The sequence below is a fragment of the Rutilus rutilus genome (genome assembly GCF_951802725.1).
Source record: "Rutilus rutilus genome assembly, chromosome: 5".
Lineage (NCBI taxonomy): Eukaryota > Metazoa > Chordata > Actinopteri > Cypriniformes > Leuciscidae > Rutilus > Rutilus rutilus.
The window spans coordinates 9,045,555-9,064,422 of NC_140213.1; the positions used below are offsets into that span (position 1 = coordinate 9,045,555).

Here is an 18,868-nt window from a genome sequence, read left to right on the forward strand (position 1 = left end):
GTTTTCATAGTCTTAGAACATATTTTTGATAGCTGGGTTCTTTCTCATGAGTGCTACATTGGAGAGGAAAGCTATTGCAAATTAATTTAGGTCTGTTCCTCACACAAACTATGGCTTTTATGGATTGAGAAGCCGTGATAAAAGTCTGGATATGTGCTGGTAGTGGATGACAGTTTGGTCAAATGAGATTGTTAACCATTTTCCCATCTCCTTGACAGCTAAACTATCTCCAATTAAAATCCAAGTTTCAACACGCATGTCCACAGAAACATTCAGTGCCATTTTGAAAAGCGCAAAGGAACTTAAATCTGGGAAAAAGAGAAGAAAGACAAAGGTGCGGTAAGATATTGTGATGCTGGAAAATGTACAGTGGCCCTAAAAAGGTTTTGGTAATGCCTGTATAAATGTGTAAACAAATGATGCTATGATCTCTTTATTTTTGCAACACTTTTTTAGTCATAAGGCTTCAAATAATTTTTGGGGACTCTGTATTTGCTTGAAATGTCATAAAAAATGTAAATTAATTCATGAAGAATAACTATCTGTAATAACTGTCTCATTTGATCATTTCTAGGGGAAAACAAAGTAATGCATCTGTCTGGAGGATATTGAAAGTATGTTACTGGTTTACACAAGAATGTTTTTTCAAACTATTTCACCATGTTTTCAGTTTGTCGCCAGTTTTTTTGGGAATCATCCTCTTTTAAGTCTGAATTGTGTTCGAATGCATTACCAAATTAATGCATTACCAAATATGCATTACCAAATGTGAGCGCACAACAGACTCATGGATTATGAAGCATGTATTTGTCAGTGGTGCTTAGGGGTTCTGGATGGGATCTTATTTTTTTTGTCACTATTGGGAGCTTGAAATAACATAAGGATGTTTGTTCTTCTTTAGTGCTTCTTCCGTTTCCTTCTCCTTTCTCATCTTTCCTGACAAAATGTGAGTCCTTGTTTGTGTTTTTTTTTTCTTCCGGAACAGAATATTTACAGAATAATGTGGGAAAAGTTATAAGCATTTATTTGTGTGTCCCTGTGCGTGTCTGCCTGTCATGTGGAGAGCAGAGCAGACTCGTGGATATTTTTTCTGCTACATTTGGTTTTGTCTCCACCCTATGGCCAAGAATGATACTGCACTGTTGTATTCATTTCTATGGATTTGCCATCCACAGGCTAATCGCCTGTTTTACTTTTGCCTCTGTCATGGTACCTCTCAAAATAAAGTGAATCCAAACATGAAGTTTGACTGCGTAATGTAGAATTTGTTTTGTCTTGCTTACATTTAATAAGGAATGACTGGTTGTATGGCTCCAAAATATAATGGTGCAAAATAGTAAAATACCATAAACCGTAATACACAGGCAAAACTAATCAATAACAAACGTCTTGTAACAAACCGCCTAACATATTGCAGATCTGTTTGTCACCACCAAAATGATCAATTGTCAATATCTTTTAAGCCAATAGACCTTACTTAGAGTACTTGACTTTTTCTAAAACCATCCATTAGGTCCTTCTAAATAAAATTATATTTGATATAGCAAATTTGATTTTATTACTTTTTATTTAAATCTTTTATCTTATTCAGAACTGTTCTTCTGAACATGTTTTTTTTGTCCTGTTACAGAATTATGCAGAAACAGAATAAACATGTATTGTGTTCATTACAGTGGGTTTCCGTGAAAAATGAGAGAGAAGTAGTAGCCTAGTATTTTTCTCGCAACTTTATCCGTCAAAGTTGTATAAGTTATCAACTGTAATAGATGTATATGCATGCCAGTTATGACATCTTTAGGTATTAGGCACCTATGTCAAAACGAATAATAACAATATTTATTGAGAAAGATAAAACACATCAGAATGAATTAAACAGAAAATACACAGTCTCCCCGGATAAATCATTGTTTGTTTTGTCCGCCGCCACAAGGAGTCGCTGTGATTTATTCACGCAGCACAAAGTTAAGGTCACGCATGCGCACAAACTATTTCCATTCATTTCTACTTCGAGTGGAGGTGGATTTGTCCTCATTATTAGCTCTGTACACTTTAATACAGAGCTACAGTAACTTTATCATGGATTTGGAAGGCGGCAATTATGAGCCTGGTTTTGTGGGCATCAGGTTCTGTCAGGAGTGGTGAGTTTAAGTTAGATGAGTTTACGCGTGTTTGTTTTGATGGCAATAGCGGCTCAAATATGAATCTCTCTCTCCATCCACAGTAATAACATGTTGTATCCTAAAGAGGATAAAGAAAACCGCATTCTGCTCTATGCGGTAAGTTCTTTTTTGTTAACGTTACACGAATAACGTTAGATATTTAATCCAAGGTAGAGTGTTGTTTAATCAATGAGTTTGTTTTACGTCGATTGACTCAGATATATTTACAGTTTGATTTAATTAACAGATTTGATATAACTAACTTTTAATGATTTGGAATGCATTAAGCTAACTTTTGAGAAGAGGTGTTCACAGAAAACTGTATAAGAGGTTTAACAGAGTGGTAATGTTAGTGTTCAAACTGACAGAACAGTCCCTTACTTGTGTGTGTTCATGTATGTTTTCAGTGCAGAAACTGTGACTATCAACAGGAAGCCGACAACAGCTGCATCTATGTGAACAAAATCACCCATGAGGTCGAGTGAGTGTCTTGCTATTTTGTTTTGTTTTTTTTTTTACATAGAAGTTGCGAAAGGTATTGGCATTAGTATTATTAACAAGTGACATGGCATCTTTCGCAAGGAGCCATCGGCACTTTTAGTGGTTCCTCATCATATCACTGATTGGCCAGAGAGAATCGGCACTACCAGCGTCATTGGATATGCGACACGAAATAACAAACTTCTTCGTCTTGCAGTGAAAAACACTATAAATAGGTGGTAGCTACTATTTAAGTGAGCCGTACCATCCAGTGGAAAAACACCTATAGTGGAAGTATTCATTCAAGTTACTATGAAAACAGAATTGACAGTTGTTGTTTTTTAACGGAATATTGCTGTATTTTATAAATGCTTTATTAGTGAACATAGTTTTTTGTTGTAAATTCATATGCCCTTATCTCCAATCAAAGTAACTTTTTTTTCTCTGATGATCTGTTTACTGGCGTGAGGGCGGGACAAACTGTCACTCACGTCACATGAGATCACAGCTATAGAGCTGGTAAGTCCCGCCCCTTCCGCTAACCCCACTGGACCTCTAGGTTGAAAAATCATCAATGCAAGTGAATGTGAGAAAATAATTATTTTCTGGTCCCGTTTTAATTTTGCCATGAATGTGAACATATGTTGTCTGTGAATTTTTAATATCATTTTTCGTGTGAAGAATGCTACAATTTAGCGGGTAGAAGTTTGATACGGTTAGACTTTGTGTGAGAGCACTTTGTGGACTACAACATCCGTTTTATCCAGCGATTCCTAGTTTTTACATCAGACGGGAATCTGAAGAAAGAACAGCTCATTTGGGTACAAAACACACAGGCATCTCGATCTGTCTCCATAGATTATCGCAGCATTAGCACCGTGATTTGACAAGTGGAGGGAAAATGTGTTATGGGGTGACGTCACATAGGCCTAGGCGACATGTAGTCTTTCTCGTTATGTCTTTTCCACAACTGCTAGCCAAAGAATCGTACAATATACTGTCAAACTCGTAACATGAAAAATTATATAAAAAATTCACAGACAACATATGTTCACATTCATGGCACAATTCAAACGGGACCAGAAAATGATTATTTTCTCACATTCACTTGCATTGACGATTTTTCAATCTAGAGGTCCAGTGGGGTTTTACGGATGGGCGGGACTTACCAGCTCTATAGCAAACCACAACTATCCAATCAATATTATTTCAACACTTAAGCCACAATACAACTTTATTCAGATCATTTTTATTTAATAAGATAAAGTTCTGTCTATCAGTTTCACATCTTCATATCAATCTTATTTCGTCCCTTTCCTTCAATATTTTTCCTTGTATTTTCGAAATATTTTTTAGTAGAAATTAGTTTTACTAATTAGTTTTACTAATGTTTACTAAAATATTTTAATGTTTTCACATGCATCTAAATCTATTTGTTTTTACAATAAATGTTGTTTTAAGCAGTTTTAGAAAGAACGAAGACCTTACTAAAACCCTAATCAACAAGTAGAAGGTGACAGTATTCAGTTATGAAATGTAATTGTGCTAAATCATATTTGTATTGTTATAGGATAATTCATAAATTAGCCATTAACAGCGTATAACTTGGACACTAGATAGCGCTATGGAGTTATTTTCGTTGTGAAATAGCCTACACAAAAACGTAAGACAGTTCGATTTCAAGAGAGTATATAACCAGTATCACCGACCGTATGTAACAGGTGAACTCCCAGGTAATGATGATTCTTCACCCTCTCATAGCATTAGAAACATTTTACGGCTTGCATTTGCATGTCGAATTAACGTGGGCCGAGCGGTGTGTTCAGAAATATGCAAGAACATGCTTCCTGTACTGAGATATGTGCTGTTTATAAAATTACAGCCTGAAAAAAAAAAAAAATCTAATTATTATTATTTCCTGCATTATAAGCTCACCTCTTAGGGTAAACTTATGCACATTACTCTTAATTGCCGAAATGCACTCCCTGAAGATATCGATACTTGGCTTCCGTGTATCGATACAATATCCCCACGCAAAATATCGCGATACTATGCTGTATCAATTCCCCCACCCCTAATAATAATTATATGAACCTATTACAGTATATGCACATATTACAAAGTCAGTCTGTAATAATACTTACAATGGGACACAAGACAGATAAAACATTACAGTATGGAGAAGCCTAATGGTTCTTGTACAGATAAACTATATAACATAACATGATATTGGAGGTGCCACCATTTCTTTCATTTCCACTGGCACATGACACTACAACCGGATGTGCCTCTCAACGTGGACATGTGCTGATGGCTTCCTTGTGTGTTTAGATGCCATGCCACTTAAAGTTAACACCGCTACTGGAGGATGCACAGGTGTCACTTGTACTAAACTGGACTTAATGTGTCTATATGCACGTGGAATGACTTTGGCTTTGTGACAGTGACAGGACTGCAGAGACTTCAGAGCTAATGTGGATAAAATAAGAATAATATATACTTAAATAGCCTATCCAAAGCACAAATGCTCCACCTACCACACTCATCAACTCTGATTCAGTTGATCTATAATGTTTATCGGCTGAAGAGATTTTTCTGGACACTTCTAACCTTGTCTCGTCCCTCTTCTCTGCAAGTGAACTGACTCAGATTATCGCAGACGTGGCCCAAGATCCAACACTGCCTCGGACGGAGGACCACCCATGCCCAAAGTGAGTGATAAATATGTTTTGTGATGTACATGTATATTAATAATATGATGGCCATTTTAAAATGAATCTTTTTTTTAGGTGTGGCCACAAGGAGGCGGTGTTCTTCCAGTCTCACAGCATGAAGGCTGAGGTAATCTTTCATGCACATTATACACTGAATCCACGTGACAGATTTTGTGACTGGAATTAAGTTTAAAAATGCTTATATGTTGGTGTTTTTAAACAGACTATAAGTAATATAAATAGCTCTGTTAATTTTAATTACAGCAATATTAAATAATACCTACTGAAAAAACTGAAACTTAAGGTGCGTTTTGATTTTCTGAATGCAGGACGCCATGAGGCTTTACTATGTCTGCACCGCCCCACACTGCGGCCACAGATGGACTGAATGAGAAGGATAAAGCCATGACTGTCAAAAGATGAGGACGTGCTCTGCGTTCCCGTCTCACTACTGCTCCATTCCTACACATTATTTCTCAGGTTAGGGGACATATGATGTGGAGCGGACATGTCTGGTCAGTGACCCGACTGTAGGTCACTGATGCATTTGTGAATAAACTAGTGTTTAATTTTAAATTTTCCCTCTGAGCGTGAGACTGGTGCACAAACACCAGCATGAAGTCCGAGACTTTTTTTCCCTCAAGGATCTTTATAGTTTCTCGTTTTAATATTTCACACTGTATTTTTTGAAGGTTTGTAATAAAATATTACAAAAACTGAGTTGAGTTTTTATTTTTTTTAAAGTACTAGTTTTATAGGGATCCTATTATGCCCTTTTACAAAGTCTTGATTTTGTTTTTAGGGTGTTTTCATGCTTGAATTTTCAAAATGCATTCCCAGTCTGGCTCGAACATGCTGATTTCGATGAAGCCCTTCCTTCGAAATCTGAAATGTGCTGTGATTGGTTAGCTGTCCCAGTGTGTTGTGATTGGCACTGGTTAGCGGGTGTTTGGAAAATGTCCCATCTCTCCATAACTGCAAGTTCTGCTCTAGATATATTAATGATGGCATCAATTTCAAACCAATTCGAGCCAGATTCAGACCCTGACTATGTTAACGCACGAGATTAGCTAGCACGGATTTCACAGGACATTTGAGTGATGTGTTTTTTGAAATTTTCTTATACATTATAGATGTTATCCACCATTTAATAATGATATTTGTCGGAAAACTAAGGTATTACGAACAGTAATCGATCACAAAACCATGGTTAATTTTCCTAAGGAGAGGTGAACCATCTTACAATAGCAACAAAACAAACTGTTCTCCATAAAATGTGCAGCACACAGATAAATGTTGGGATTATAATGTTCAGGAACAGTGTTTAAAATACATTTTAACTCTAATGCAGCTCAACCAGGCCTCGTCCCCTTTTTTGCGTATTCCGTGGGCGGGGATTATTTAAATGAGTAACATTATGACTTCATAAGATCCGGAAAAATCGCGTTGTAGTCAAAACGAGCCGTTCGTTGTACAGTAGTTGTTGAAAAGGGGATTTTGTTAAAATATCTCCCTTTGGAGTAGACTGAGCCTTGTAATCTTGCAGATCTTTTATATGCTCAAACAGCAACATTACACACTAACTAAAGTGGAAAAGCATAATAGGACCAGAGATTTTGATAACAGATACCGTTTATTCCATGGTGGTTTAGAGTTAAACCTAAATTGTGATATGGTTCAGTGTGATTATCAAATCACATAGGCTGTGATTTAATTAATATTTGAGCGGTGTGTTCTTTTACACACAAGCTGCTGATGATTGGTTTTCTCAGTGTTTCAGAGTGGCACGTTTCACACACAAGCTAGATTTGAAAGGATTTGATCCCACCCTCCCTTCCGGTGTTGGGGAAGCTACTCTGAAACTAGTTTGACTAGCTACTAATAAGTTAAAGTAGTTAAGATCAAGTTACACTTCTGTAGAAGTAGTTGGCTACACTTAATTGTTTTTTATTTTTTTAACAATGGCACTGCATATTACAAATACCTGAATAAATGTTAATCAAGAATGTTTTAAGTAAAAGATTTGGGGTTTAAAACAACGTAATGCAATACAATTATGATTTCAAAGAGTATTGTTTTATTTTGTAAACTATGTAAAAAAAATGCCAGCGCCGATTTATTTGTCCCAGTCCAGCCCTGATGAAACATACACACACAATACTCAAGAATATAGCTCAAAGTGCAAAGTTGCTACAAATATAACATCAATGTAAAAAAACTAAAAGTTTGCAACTTGATACACAGGAGTAGTCAAGTGATGGAGCTCGCAGCATTAACTGTGAACTGAGCTGCTCTGAGACATGAATCATGAGCAGTGTGAACAGTGCGCTTCACTCTGAGCGTCTCCAAAACCACTCCTCCTTCAAAACACATGAACGCACATAGCCGAGTCTGCAAAGTGTCACAAGAAACAGTGTTAAACTACCTCATGTCTCAAACCACATAATATTACAATAATAATGAAGGTAAACAACTTGCTTGCAACTTACTTGTACCACCTGACTGCTGCAGATTAATTTCTGCGTTGAGTGTTGACATAGAAAAATCACGGGTTGCCATCTTGTAATTACGGTTACGAAGCAGCATGAGCTCGTTGTTTTGGTTCAGGAGGTACTGTAAAAGGCTGCAGCTGGTTATTTGCTGTGCTCTGTGGCTGTCTGTCTACAACTTTGTTCATCATACAATGGAGTCTATGGTAACTAAAACTGTTTGGTTACCAACATTTTTCAAACTACTTTTTTGTTGTGTTCCGCAGAAGAAAGATCCTACAGATTTGGAACTACACACTGTAAAAAGTGAACGTGCGGTGGTTACTGTTACCTAATTCAATCAGGTTTAGGTAACATAAAACAAGGGAATGCTGTTTTAACTTAATTGAGTTACTGACCCAATATACAATTTCCAATAAAGCTCAGGATGAACATATTTGACACATGCGCACTACGACTGCACCAGACCCCTTCGCTAACCCCGCTGGACCTCTAGGTTGAAAAATCGTCAATGCAAGTGAATGGGAGAAAATAATTATTTTCTGGTCCCGTTTGAATTGTGCCATGAATGTGAACATATGTTGACTTGTCTGTGAATTTTTTATATAATCTTTCGTGTGAAGAATGCTACAATTTAGCGGGTAGAAGTTTCATACGGTTAGACTTTGTGTGAGAGCACTTTGTGGACTACAACTCTTCGCTGCTTTCGACGCGTTTGAAACGTCACCACCATTCGCACACGGACACTAGCTCACGGATCCCGCTAAACATGACTGTGTCTTTGGTGCACTTCACCGCCTTCTTTCAGGGAGAGGACAAAATCGTTGAGGTTGGCGAAAACCACGGGTAAGTCAACTTTATGGGGTGACGTCACATAGGCGACATGTAGTCTTTCTCGTTATGTCTTTTCCACAACTGCTAGCCGAAGAATCATACCATATACTGTCAAACTCGTAACATGAAAGATTATATAAAAAATTCACAGACAACATATGTTCACATTCATGGGCATGGCACAATTCAAACGGGACCAGAAAATAATTATTTTCTCACATTCACTTGCATTGACGATTTTTCAACCTAGAGGTCCAGCGGGGTTTTACGGAAGGGGCGAGCTACATGACATTCTGTTCTGAAGTACAAAGAAGAGGAAAAGGTTAGCGTTTGGCTGCTCCTTGCTGAACGGCGGATTTTGCTTCAATGTGAAATTGTGATTTGTGGTTATTACACGTTGCGTCAAAGTGAAAATCACAATTGATGTTATAAAACAAATATACACTCAAAAAAATTAAGTTTAATTAAAATGAGCTAAAGTAACACAATTTAACATTTCGTCACAACTTAATTTATTGTGTTCAATCCACCCAATATATTTAAAAGCGAAGTATATTTAATTAATTTGAGTGAAACTAACTGGGCAGTGGCTCTGTACTTCCCAGCACGCTGCAAGGGTATGCACTGGGAGAGTAAATTTGGGGATTAAGTGTTATTTTATGTGTTTTTCAGGAATGGGAAAATAGTTCATGTTAATCTTTAATGTTCAGTTATGTTGGACATTTAGAGGCGTTTCTGTTATTGAATTTTGTGGCTACAGTTGTGCTGAAGAGTAGCACCTGTGGACACTCAAAGTTCTATACCAGTATCAGTACTTATATTTCAATTCTTACCAGTTCATTATTTACTGTACATTGTGTATAATGATGGATAACACTACTGGCTTAAAGATTAAGGCTTTAAATTAATTCGACCTAAAGCAACTAAATTGTGTTGACCAAACTAAACTGATTTATTTTGAATGAACTAAATTAAGTTGTGGGTAAAAATTCTTAAATTAAATTAAGAAATACATTTTTGAGTGTATTTACATCAAGGTGAAAAAGGACTTTCATCATATATATATAAAAATTAAATAAATAAAAAGATATCAAAGTTATTACAGTTTTTCTCAATTGCTAAAACACTATTTCTGAAACCTTGCTCCATTGTCTGAAAACATTAAACACAAAACCTCATCTTCAAGCACTATTTACAAAACCTCTGACTCCTCTCGCAAAATGAAACTTTCGCCTCAAAACAGTTTTACCTGTGTTCAAAATCAAACACTGCTCTCAAATCCTACACAAAATGATATACACTATCAAGCAGTCAGTAAACAATACACCAAAAAATAGAAAACACATTGTTCAAAACATATAGTTCTCAGGGAGAAGTACATTTTTAATCTCTAAACAAATTTCATATTTTTCCGTCATTGTCTTTTGATGAACGAAAACATGTTCTATCATAGTAGCTCAAAACTGATCAGAAATGACTACTCTGCAATTTTTACCCTGTACCCTGAATCTCACAAACTTGTCTTTGTGATACTGTAATTCTTGTTCTTTGTTGATATGAACCTGCAACCAGTCAAAATCTATCGAGCAGTCAGTCAAAATCTATCGAGCAGTCAGTACTGTTAACAAATGGAAAGCACAATGTTCAGGGCCATACAATTTGTTCATTGTACAGTATACAGCCTACAATGCACTGTACTACAGTATACAATACTAACAGGGACAAAAATCAAAGGAGTAACCATGTGATCAGTGTGCTTCTTCTTGTCTTTGGGCTGGGTCAGGCCAGAGCACTTCGTCGACATCACAAGCAATATTGTCCCTCCTCCTTTCTTGCCCTCCTCCCTCTCTTCCTCTTTCTTGCCCTCCTCCTCCTCCTCTTCCTCTTTCTTGCCCTCCTCCTCCTCCTCCTCCTCTTCCTCTTTCTTGCCCTCCTCCTCCTCCTCGTCGCCCACCTCGCACTCGTCCTTATCCTCTCACATTGTTTTCTTCTATCCATTCTCAGACTTTCTCCTTCCCACCTTCAACAACCTGTTTGCTCTCTGAACTGGCTTATATTGGTTGTGTCACATCATTTGAAACAGGTTAAATCGGTTTTGAGTGGTTGTGTTCAATCAATGACATGTGTTCTCTGTTTGTATTTGATTGTTGCTATACTTGTGTTTACGTTTACCAGTGTGGATGACGTGCATTAGAGTGCAGACTGTGTTTTGAGAATGAGAATGTGTTTAGAGTTTTGCTGAAAAGTCTTAGTGAGATCTGCAAATTGTGTTTTAACATGTGAAATGGTTTAAGGTATGGACAACAGACTGCAGAATTAGCTAAATGAATTCAGGCAACTGAGAACTTTGTTCAGCCAATGAGTTTTAGTGTTTTAGCAATTGAGAAAAACTGTAAGTAATTTTGCCTAGCTGGAGAAATCAGATTATATGCTTCCTGGATTGTTTTTTTTTCAGGTTGGTTGATTAATCAGTAATCTTAAATAATGTATTAATTTCAACAAAACCAGTTATTTTAGATGTTACCACATGAAGTATACATTTTCTAAGTTGAATTGACAAAACATATATATATATTATAATATATATATATAGGCTATATATATTAGTATTTATTTATATTTTTTGCACGAGGGTTAGCAAAAGATGACATTTTGGATGAATTATCCCTTTAAATGTAATACAACGGAATTCACACTTTTGGGGTCACAGTATGTAGGCTATACTACAAATGAAGTTATAATTAAAAAGAGGATAATCACAAGGTTTGACTTGTTCTCACCATGTTCACAGATTGTGTAATTGTTGTGTATATGCAAGTGTAACTGCCTCTTTTCATGCCAAGCTGCCATGCACTTCTGTTAGTTTTGCAATGGAAAATATCACCATTCTTTCATAGCGGCATTTCCATAGTGATCTATAAAAAGCCCGTGCAGCATAGGCTAATTTCTTCATGTTGTTGCAGGACTCGCGACCAGAATTTTTTGCACGAGACAGGAAAGTACGCGGAAGTATCAACAACACGTTTGTACCTCCCTGTCAGTCAAAGCTAATAAACTTGTCAGTTTGCAAGTCATGTAGCCTACATTCGCCGGCTGTTGAAAGAAACGTTTGTCGCTGATATGGACGGACACACATCTGGAGAAACCGTGGACATGAACTCGGGTGAGAGCAATCATCCACAAGCGATCGCGCGCACGCTATTTATATGTAATTTCTAGCATTTTGATCTGATCACACTGTTGTTTCGCAGTGGCTGTAGTGTGTCGTCGTGCTTGGAACGCAGTGGATCCTCGAGACCGGACAGCGCTGAAGAGTCCCGCACAGAATGTGATCGTTCACCACACGGCGCTCCGGTATTGCTCGCGTCCGCGCGATAGCGTCTCTCAGCTCGCGCACATCCAGCGCATGCACATGCAGGAGAGGAGCTTCGACGATATCGGTTATAAGTAAGATGTTAGAACACTACATTTAACTTCTGACCACACGTTTATTACGTATCTAATAAATACAAATGCTTGTAATTGTTTTGCAGAACTAGGCTTGTATAAACTTTGTTTGGACGTCAAATGGTAATTCCATGGATTCATGAATAAATTTAGCATGGTATGGATCAATGACGTGACTCTTTTTTGTCCCGGTCAGACAATTTAAATGCGATTTAAACTAAAACAAACAAACAAAACAAAACACTGTAGGACGCTTTCTATGATGAACACGTTTAATTTTCTGAATTATTTTTTGGGTAGCACTTTATTTTACAGTCCTGTTCCCCATGTAGCCTACTTCCTAAGTTCCTAGGCTATGTTACAGTAATTACAATAACTGGGTAATAACTAACCGTGAACCTATAGGCCTACCCATATAGTTACATTATATTAACTGCCCATAGTAAGCAGCTTTCCTACTGTAAAATAAAGTGCAACTAAAATGTCTTGGTGGTGTAGCCTAACTGTCAGGTTATATCACCCAGCTAACAAAAATATATATTTTTTTGCTAACGTTCCCATTAAGATATGAAATGTTGCCTGACTGTTCAAAACGTCCAGTTTTTTAATCGTTTTAAAACGTGTTATAGCCTACGAACGGTAAAAGAACATTCCATTTGACCATTTTGCAAACATTATGATTGGTACGTTTGAATGTTCTCTGGACATTCTGAAACAAACATCGTTAGCCTCATAGCATAATTGCCGTAGCCACAAATATCGTTAGCCTTGAAAGTCATATTTCAATGTTTTTGGAAAACAAGACAAGTTTTGCATCAGTGGTAGGACAGTAAAGTTAGGCAGATATCATAATGTGGCCAAAAAATGACTTAGGCAATTATGCTGAGGCTAGCGATATCATAAAAAAAAAAAAAAAAAACCTTAGATAGCGTCCAACTAAAATGTTTCAGAAAAAAAATAGTTCCATGAACAATGTGTAAATAATGTTTTTGGCGCCAACGTTATTACCTTTAAACAAACGTTATTTTAATGTTACTGGAAGAACTCTGATAACTTTCATAACTTTGAGAGAACCTTACCAGCACAGTAGCTAAAGTTCTGAGAATGTTCCCTTTTATTTGGGCAGTGATTGAATTTAGGGGGGGGGGGGGGGGGTCGAAAAATCGAATTAATAGATTATTAATTATTATAAAAAAATATATATATATATTTTCACCAAATCTAAGTCAGGGAGGTGTAACCAACATGCAGGAAGCCACTTTTAGCCATGTGACAAGAAAACCATAAAACAAAAAGGTGCCCTGTAGACCCTTATGATGACTGTCCTGTTTTTTTTTATAATCACATATTTTCATCTTTCTATAAAAAGGCATGTTTTGTCCGGTTTCAATTCTGCTGACATAACCGGGCTGCCTCTAGTCTATACATTAATTATCAATTCTGTGTTCCTCCAGCTTTCTGATCTCTGGAGATGGGGTGGTGTATGAAGGGCGGGGATGGGGGATTGTAGGGGCCCATGCAAAGGAACACAACTTATATTCTGTTGGCATCGCCTTCATGGGTAACTTCAATGGTGAGAACACGACTACCTCTATTATACATTCATTTTCATCTTATATTTATTGTCTGTTTACACTATTGTGATATTGAGTGGTTTTGTAAATGGAAAGAGAAATCAACATGCATAAGAATTTCATAGTAATGAAGTACTGAACCACAGTTCACACATCATAAAGAAGATATGTTGTATTTTCTATTTGTCTGTAGATGATTTGCCCAGTTCTGCATCACTGTCTGCTCTGCTGAGACTGCTGCACTTTGGAGTGCTTCACGGTCATGTGCGCCCTAATTTTGTGCTTGTGGGACATAGAGACGTGGCAAAGACTGAGTGTCCGGGCGAACATTTATACGCTCTGCTACCAAAACTAAGAGACCAATTACGAAACCAATGATGACTGCGCAAGTTGCATTAAACCCCTGTAGTGTATGCAGCACTGTGTGAATGTAAAAGTGTATGATAGGTTTATTTGTGTGTGCCTTGTGAAAGTCTCTTGTGAGAAATAATGGATACATATAAATTCTAGCAGTTTGGAACCAGTTCTGAACGACATAATTAAGAGTCGTCAAACATGATCCTACTGAAAAGAAAAGAAATTCAGAAAATTGAAACTTCTGTTTATCTAGTGAGATCCATGTTAAGAGGATTCCTCTGGTCAATCCTACAAATCCTATTAGCATTCCTTTATGGTTTTATGATATATTTTACTGATTAAAATAAAAATGTTCTTGACTAGACTACTTGAAAGCTACAAAATCATGATTATGGTATGTTTTAATTTATCTGCACACACACAGACACACACACACACACACACACACACACACACAAAAAAATTAAAATGGACTGTACAGTGACGTGCAATAATTTAGTACTCTGGCTAACAATGCAAATACATTTTAAAGACTAAAAGAGATGTACTTGTGAGCTCATGCATTGATAAGGATTTTTTATTTCTGCCAAAAAGCAACAGCGAAGTTTTAATGTCATTGTGTTTTTATCACTAAACTTTTATTTCTTATTATTTGCCCTACTTGTATGTAGTCTTTCTAATTTATATGCACTTCTTATTATGCAATAATTAGACAAATATGTAATTATTTTACTGTATCTGTTGTTTAGTACTTGTATTATTTACTGTAACTTGGTCCCATTATATAATATTGTCTTTAACTATCATTTAAATTAATAATTTGATACAATGCACTTACTGTATACATACATGTTACTGTACTTTACTTATACTTAAAAAAACCTGCATGTAATTATTATTTGTACAAGTATAGCTAATTAAACTGAAAAATAAATTGTCTGCACAATGCCACTAAACATCTAATAGTTTAAATTTGAAGAAATTTCTTTAAATGTAACATTTTGCTTATAATAAAAATGTAGGTCCACTTTATATTAAGCGCCTTTAACTATGTACTAATATTTAAATTAATAATTTGATTCAATGCACTTAAATGTTTTAACAATAGCAGCATTGGTAACACTTTATTTTACAGTGTCCGTTACATTACATGTACTTACACCTAATAACAGTAAATTATGCATACATGCAACTAACCCTCAACCAAACCATAATCCTACCCTAACCCTGTTGTTAATTAATATTACTCAGTACTTTAATATATAAAATTACACTGTAACAATGACACCTTAAAATAAAGTGTAACAGCAGCGTTTAACACTACAACATGAACACAATAAGTAAATAGATAGGCTATATTTTTATGTAGGCCTACATAGCAGTTAATGACACCTAATATAAAGTTTGACCTAAAATTCCAATGCATGAACTGGTATCACATGAATAGGCAGTTTCTCCTGTTTAATTTGATATATAGCTAACATCTAGCCTTTCATCTATTATGTAGGCCTAGCTAAAATAAGTTCATGAGCAAAATTTAAAACGTCCATGTTTTCTAATGTTGTCCAACTCACACCGATTATGGGGTAGATTGTAACCACAGTAGGCCTACTCCTTGTACTTGACATTAATTTACAGTTTACGAATGAGTATATTTCAAAACAACGTTTGAAGCAGACAAATATGGGAATATTTTATCAAAGTTTGAAGCACATGGCGAAAAAAAGCACTGAGTTACAGACGTTAAAGTGTTTCTTTTTTTTTTGCGCGGTCCGTGAAGGACACGCTCCTCTATGGGTTCATCCTCCAGAGATTAGGTTCATGTCCATCCTAAGCTGTTTGTTTACTCACATCTCCAAGTGTTGTCGTATATCAGAACTCCTTAGCATAACGTCGTTTTGCCTCACTCGCTTCTGACAGGCATTCAGTCAGATGAATGTGTAAACAGAAGGGCGGTCTCAGGTGAGAGGCTTGAGTTTCACCGGCTTTCGAAGTGTTATAATTGAGCCTTCGAGTTCATTGATCAGTCAGAGAGATTGGCTGTGCCGGAAACTTATCAGATCTTTTTGTTTTTCCGCAAGCGTTTCCGAAGAATGGACGGGCACTTTCTAGTTTTTTTTCGAAACTTTTAAGTCCTGTTGGACACCTTTAGGAGCGTGTTTGTATTGTTAAACATGGAGGAACTAAAAACCCCCGTGAGTTTTTTCCACAAGTCGTCTTTCAGCATCAGTAGTTTACTGCTCCGACACGAGCGCGCGAGGAGCGACTCGAGCGCCGCGCCGGAAGCACCGCGCTCTCGTGCCGCAAAGCCACCCATCGCGCGCTCCCATCACCAGCAGACAAATGACGGAAAAGACAAGCCGATTTCAAAGCGGAACGAAGCGAACAGACCGGATATAAAAGAGTCTGGGGGAGATGGAGAGCAAAAGTGCGAAGGAACAGATGGACAGTCACCGGAGAAGAAGAGCAAACCCGATAAGCCTCCGTTTAGTTATAACGCGCTTATCATGATGGCCATCCGCCAGAGCCCGGAGCGACGGCTCACCCTCAACGGCATCTATGAGTTCATTATGGGCAACTTCCCGTACTACCGAGAAAACAGGCAGGGTTGGCAGAACTCCATCCGGCACAACCTGAGCCTCAACAAGTGCTTCGTCAAGGTCCCGCGCCACTACGACGACCCGGGAAAAGGCAACTACTGGATGCTGGACCCGTCCAGCGATGACGTGTTCATCGGCGGAACCACTGGAAAACTCCGGCGCCGGTCTACAGCCGCGTCTCGAGCCAAGCTGGCCATGAAGAGAGGCGCACGGCTATCCTCCACTGCCGCCACCGCAGGACTGGCATTCGCAGGCTCGTTTTACTGGCCCGTCCCGCCGTTCGTGACGCTCCAGCATCGTCACCCGAGCTCCGCGGCTCACCACAACAACTACGCCGCGTCGGTTCTGTCCCAGAGCTCGCGCCACTTCAGCTCGGTCGGTCCCGCTGCGGAAAGACTGCTTCTCCCGTCCGCCCAAGAGGCAGCTTATTACGGAATGGGCTGTGAACAGATGACCTCCACCTCCTCCTTCTCCACATCTGCTTCTGTGCCTCTGCCTCTCTCTGCTCCCCGCTCTTTCAATTTACTTTCCAATCAGTCCAGTTACTTTTACTCTCACCAGGTGCCTCACACAGCGGGACTGTCACCCTGGTCGCAGGAGGAATCGTACCTCTCCAAAACATCTCCTTCTGGACAGTTATTCCCCGGAAAGCCATCTCCTTCTTCTGAATACATTGGAGGACTATGTTCAGACATTCCCAGTTATTTTCCTCATTTTAACACAGCCAGCTCCATGCACTGAACATTTTCAGCTTTTTGAAGAGTATAGACATGCGCAATCTTTTTATCCATTATTTAATTTCATGTGAGGCCAAATATTTGTGGCCAAACAAGTTTTCTTTTGTAATATCCAGTTTACAGTCTAGTCACCACAAAAACGAGTTACGCAAATATTTGTATGCACATGACGGCTGAACTAAACGTGCCGATCTGAAAGTCAATGCACTTCTGAAAAAGGGAAATAGCTGAGGGAAACAATCATGTTTTGTTCTGCACATGTCTCTTTTTTATGTCTGCTGTTTTTTCTTTGTATGTACGATACCAAAAAGAAAAGATTAACTGCATGATTCTGTCCGGTGCTTTTTCATAAGATGTCTTCGTGTTGTTCAGCATTTACAGTCACTCACATAATCTTAATACTGTAGATATTTGTCTAAGAAGAAGCCTACTACAGGTCTTGGCCTGTAATTTTGACCTGGCCCAAACATGTATCCACTCAAAGGAAATAAATGTTTTGGAGGAACAGACTATTGTTGTTCATGACAATTAATTGTTTATTAATTGTTTTATGAAAGAAATATCATACTGCAATTTCAAATTTGCAGACAGGTGATAACATTTAGGTGTAATTTACAATAAGGTTTCATTTGTTAACATTATCAAATACATCAGTTAACATGAACTAACAAAGAACAATACTTCTACATCATTTATTAATCTTAGCTAATGTTAATTTCAACATTTACTAATACATTTTTAAGATACAAAAATTGTATCTGCTAACGTGCACTTTGAAGTTGAACTAACAAGGACATTTTTATTAAGTAACATTAACAAAGGTTAATAAATACTGTAAAAATGTATTGCTTATTTTTAGGTCATGTTTGTTAATTTACTTGTGTTAACAAATGAAACCTTATCGTAAAGTGTTACCAACTTTTATTCAAAATGTGTATGTAAAAATATCATTTATTAGTTTGCAATGTGATTTGAAATTTGACTTATTTTTCATCCTCCTTATAAAAATATGTGAAAATATGTTAATTGAATGTTTTTACTCTTTTATCATTTTTATTTTGTACGGCACTTTGATATTCTTTGATTCATAAAGGTTAAAACAAATAAAAGCCCATATTGTACAATACAAAGCTGGAGTTTGAGAGTTCATATGCTTAAACCTCGTCTCATCAATGAATAGATTATCCATTTATTCAACAATGCAGGGAATTAGAGCAGGCCCATGATTTAATACAAATTGCAATGTTTTATGAAATGGTTTATGTGTGTATTCAACGATATGCAGATAAATATCTGATTAGCCTTCCATGGAAGAAATATGAAAATATTGTACAGTGCTTTGTTTTTCCACATCTTTCTCCCCTCTCATTCACACACACGCACACACACACACACACAGAATGTCTGAGGGTCTCTAGAGTGCGATCACAGCCTCAGCTCAGTAATGAAGTGGGTCTCCTTTTTCAAATGGCTGAGG

The 18,868-nt window shown here is 37.4% G+C and overlaps 4 protein-coding genes across 4 annotated transcripts in view; all 4 read left to right on the plus strand.

Moving 5' to 3' along the window:
• Positions 1 to 1,241, plus strand: part of LOC311290281 (uncharacterized protein) — a 36,676-nt gene extending 35,435 nt beyond the window's left edge. The window contains exons 9-10 of the mRNA XM_084408677.1: positions 219 to 334; positions 575 to 1,241. Coding sequence (XP_084264803.1) covers positions 219 to 334; positions 575 to 589 — 131 coding nt within the window. The 3' untranslated portion in view covers positions 590 to 1,241. The remainder of the gene's footprint in view (positions 1 to 218; positions 335 to 574) is intronic.
• A 743-nt stretch (positions 1,242 to 1,984) lies between these two features.
• On the plus strand, positions 1,985 to 6,073 carry polr2i (RNA polymerase II subunit I). Its single transcript, XM_084408749.1, has 6 exons — positions 1,985 to 2,138; positions 2,222 to 2,276; positions 2,567 to 2,640; positions 5,276 to 5,350; positions 5,429 to 5,480; positions 5,683 to 6,073. The coding sequence occupies exons 1-6, from the start codon at positions 2,077 to 2,079 to the stop codon at positions 5,743 to 5,745; spliced, it is 381 nt and encodes a 126-aa protein (XP_084264875.1). The 5' UTR covers positions 1,985 to 2,076; the 3' UTR covers positions 5,746 to 6,073.
• Positions 6,074 to 11,644: 5,571 nt separating this feature from the next.
• pglyrp5 (peptidoglycan recognition protein 5) lies at positions 11,645 to 15,009 on the plus strand. Its single transcript, XM_084409481.1, has 4 exons — positions 11,645 to 11,839; positions 11,928 to 12,123; positions 13,578 to 13,696; positions 13,891 to 15,009. The coding sequence occupies exons 1-4, from the start codon at positions 11,797 to 11,799 to the stop codon at positions 14,073 to 14,075; spliced, it is 543 nt and encodes a 180-aa protein (XP_084265607.1). The 5' UTR covers positions 11,645 to 11,796; the 3' UTR covers positions 14,076 to 15,009.
• A 721-nt stretch (positions 15,010 to 15,730) lies between these two features.
• Positions 15,731 to 17,895, plus strand: foxg1c (forkhead box G1c). Its single transcript, XM_084409480.1, has one exon. It carries the CDS (start codon positions 16,229 to 16,231, stop codon positions 17,393 to 17,395), a length of 1,167 nt encoding a protein of 388 aa, XP_084265606.1. The 5' UTR covers positions 15,731 to 16,228; the 3' UTR covers positions 17,396 to 17,895.
• The last annotated feature ends 973 nt before the right edge of the window (positions 17,896 to 18,868 follow it).

What these genes read in the sequence shown, in the direction of transcription:
- foxg1c (XM_084409480.1), top strand. Translation starts at nt 16,229, where the DNA reads ATGGAGGAACTAAAAACCCCCGTGAGTTTTTTCCACAAGTCGTCTTTC.
- pglyrp5 (XM_084409481.1), top strand. Translation starts at nt 11,797, where the DNA reads ATGGACGGACACACATCTGGAGAAACCGTGGACATGAACTCGG. An exon ending in AACCGTGGACATGAACTCGG is followed by an intron (nt 11,840 to 11,927) that starts GTGAGAGCAATC and finishes GTTGTTTCGCAG; the next exon opens with TGGCTGTAGTGTGTCGTCGT. An exon ending in CTTCATGGGTAACTTCAATG is followed by an intron (nt 13,697 to 13,890) that starts GTGAGAACACGA and finishes ATTTGTCTGTAG; the next exon opens with ATGATTTGCCCAGTTCTGCA.
- polr2i (XM_084408749.1), top strand. Translation starts at nt 2,077, where the DNA reads ATGGATTTGGAAGGCGGCAATTATGAGCCTGGTTTTGTGGGCATCAGG. An exon ending in ATCAGGTTCTGTCAGGAGTG is followed by an intron (nt 2,139 to 2,221) that starts GTGAGTTTAAGT and finishes CTCCATCCACAG; the next exon opens with TAATAACATGTTGTATCCTA. An exon ending in GAGGACCACCCATGCCCAAA is followed by an intron (nt 5,351 to 5,428) that starts GTGAGTGATAAA and finishes TCTTTTTTTTAG; the next exon opens with GTGTGGCCACAAGGAGGCGG.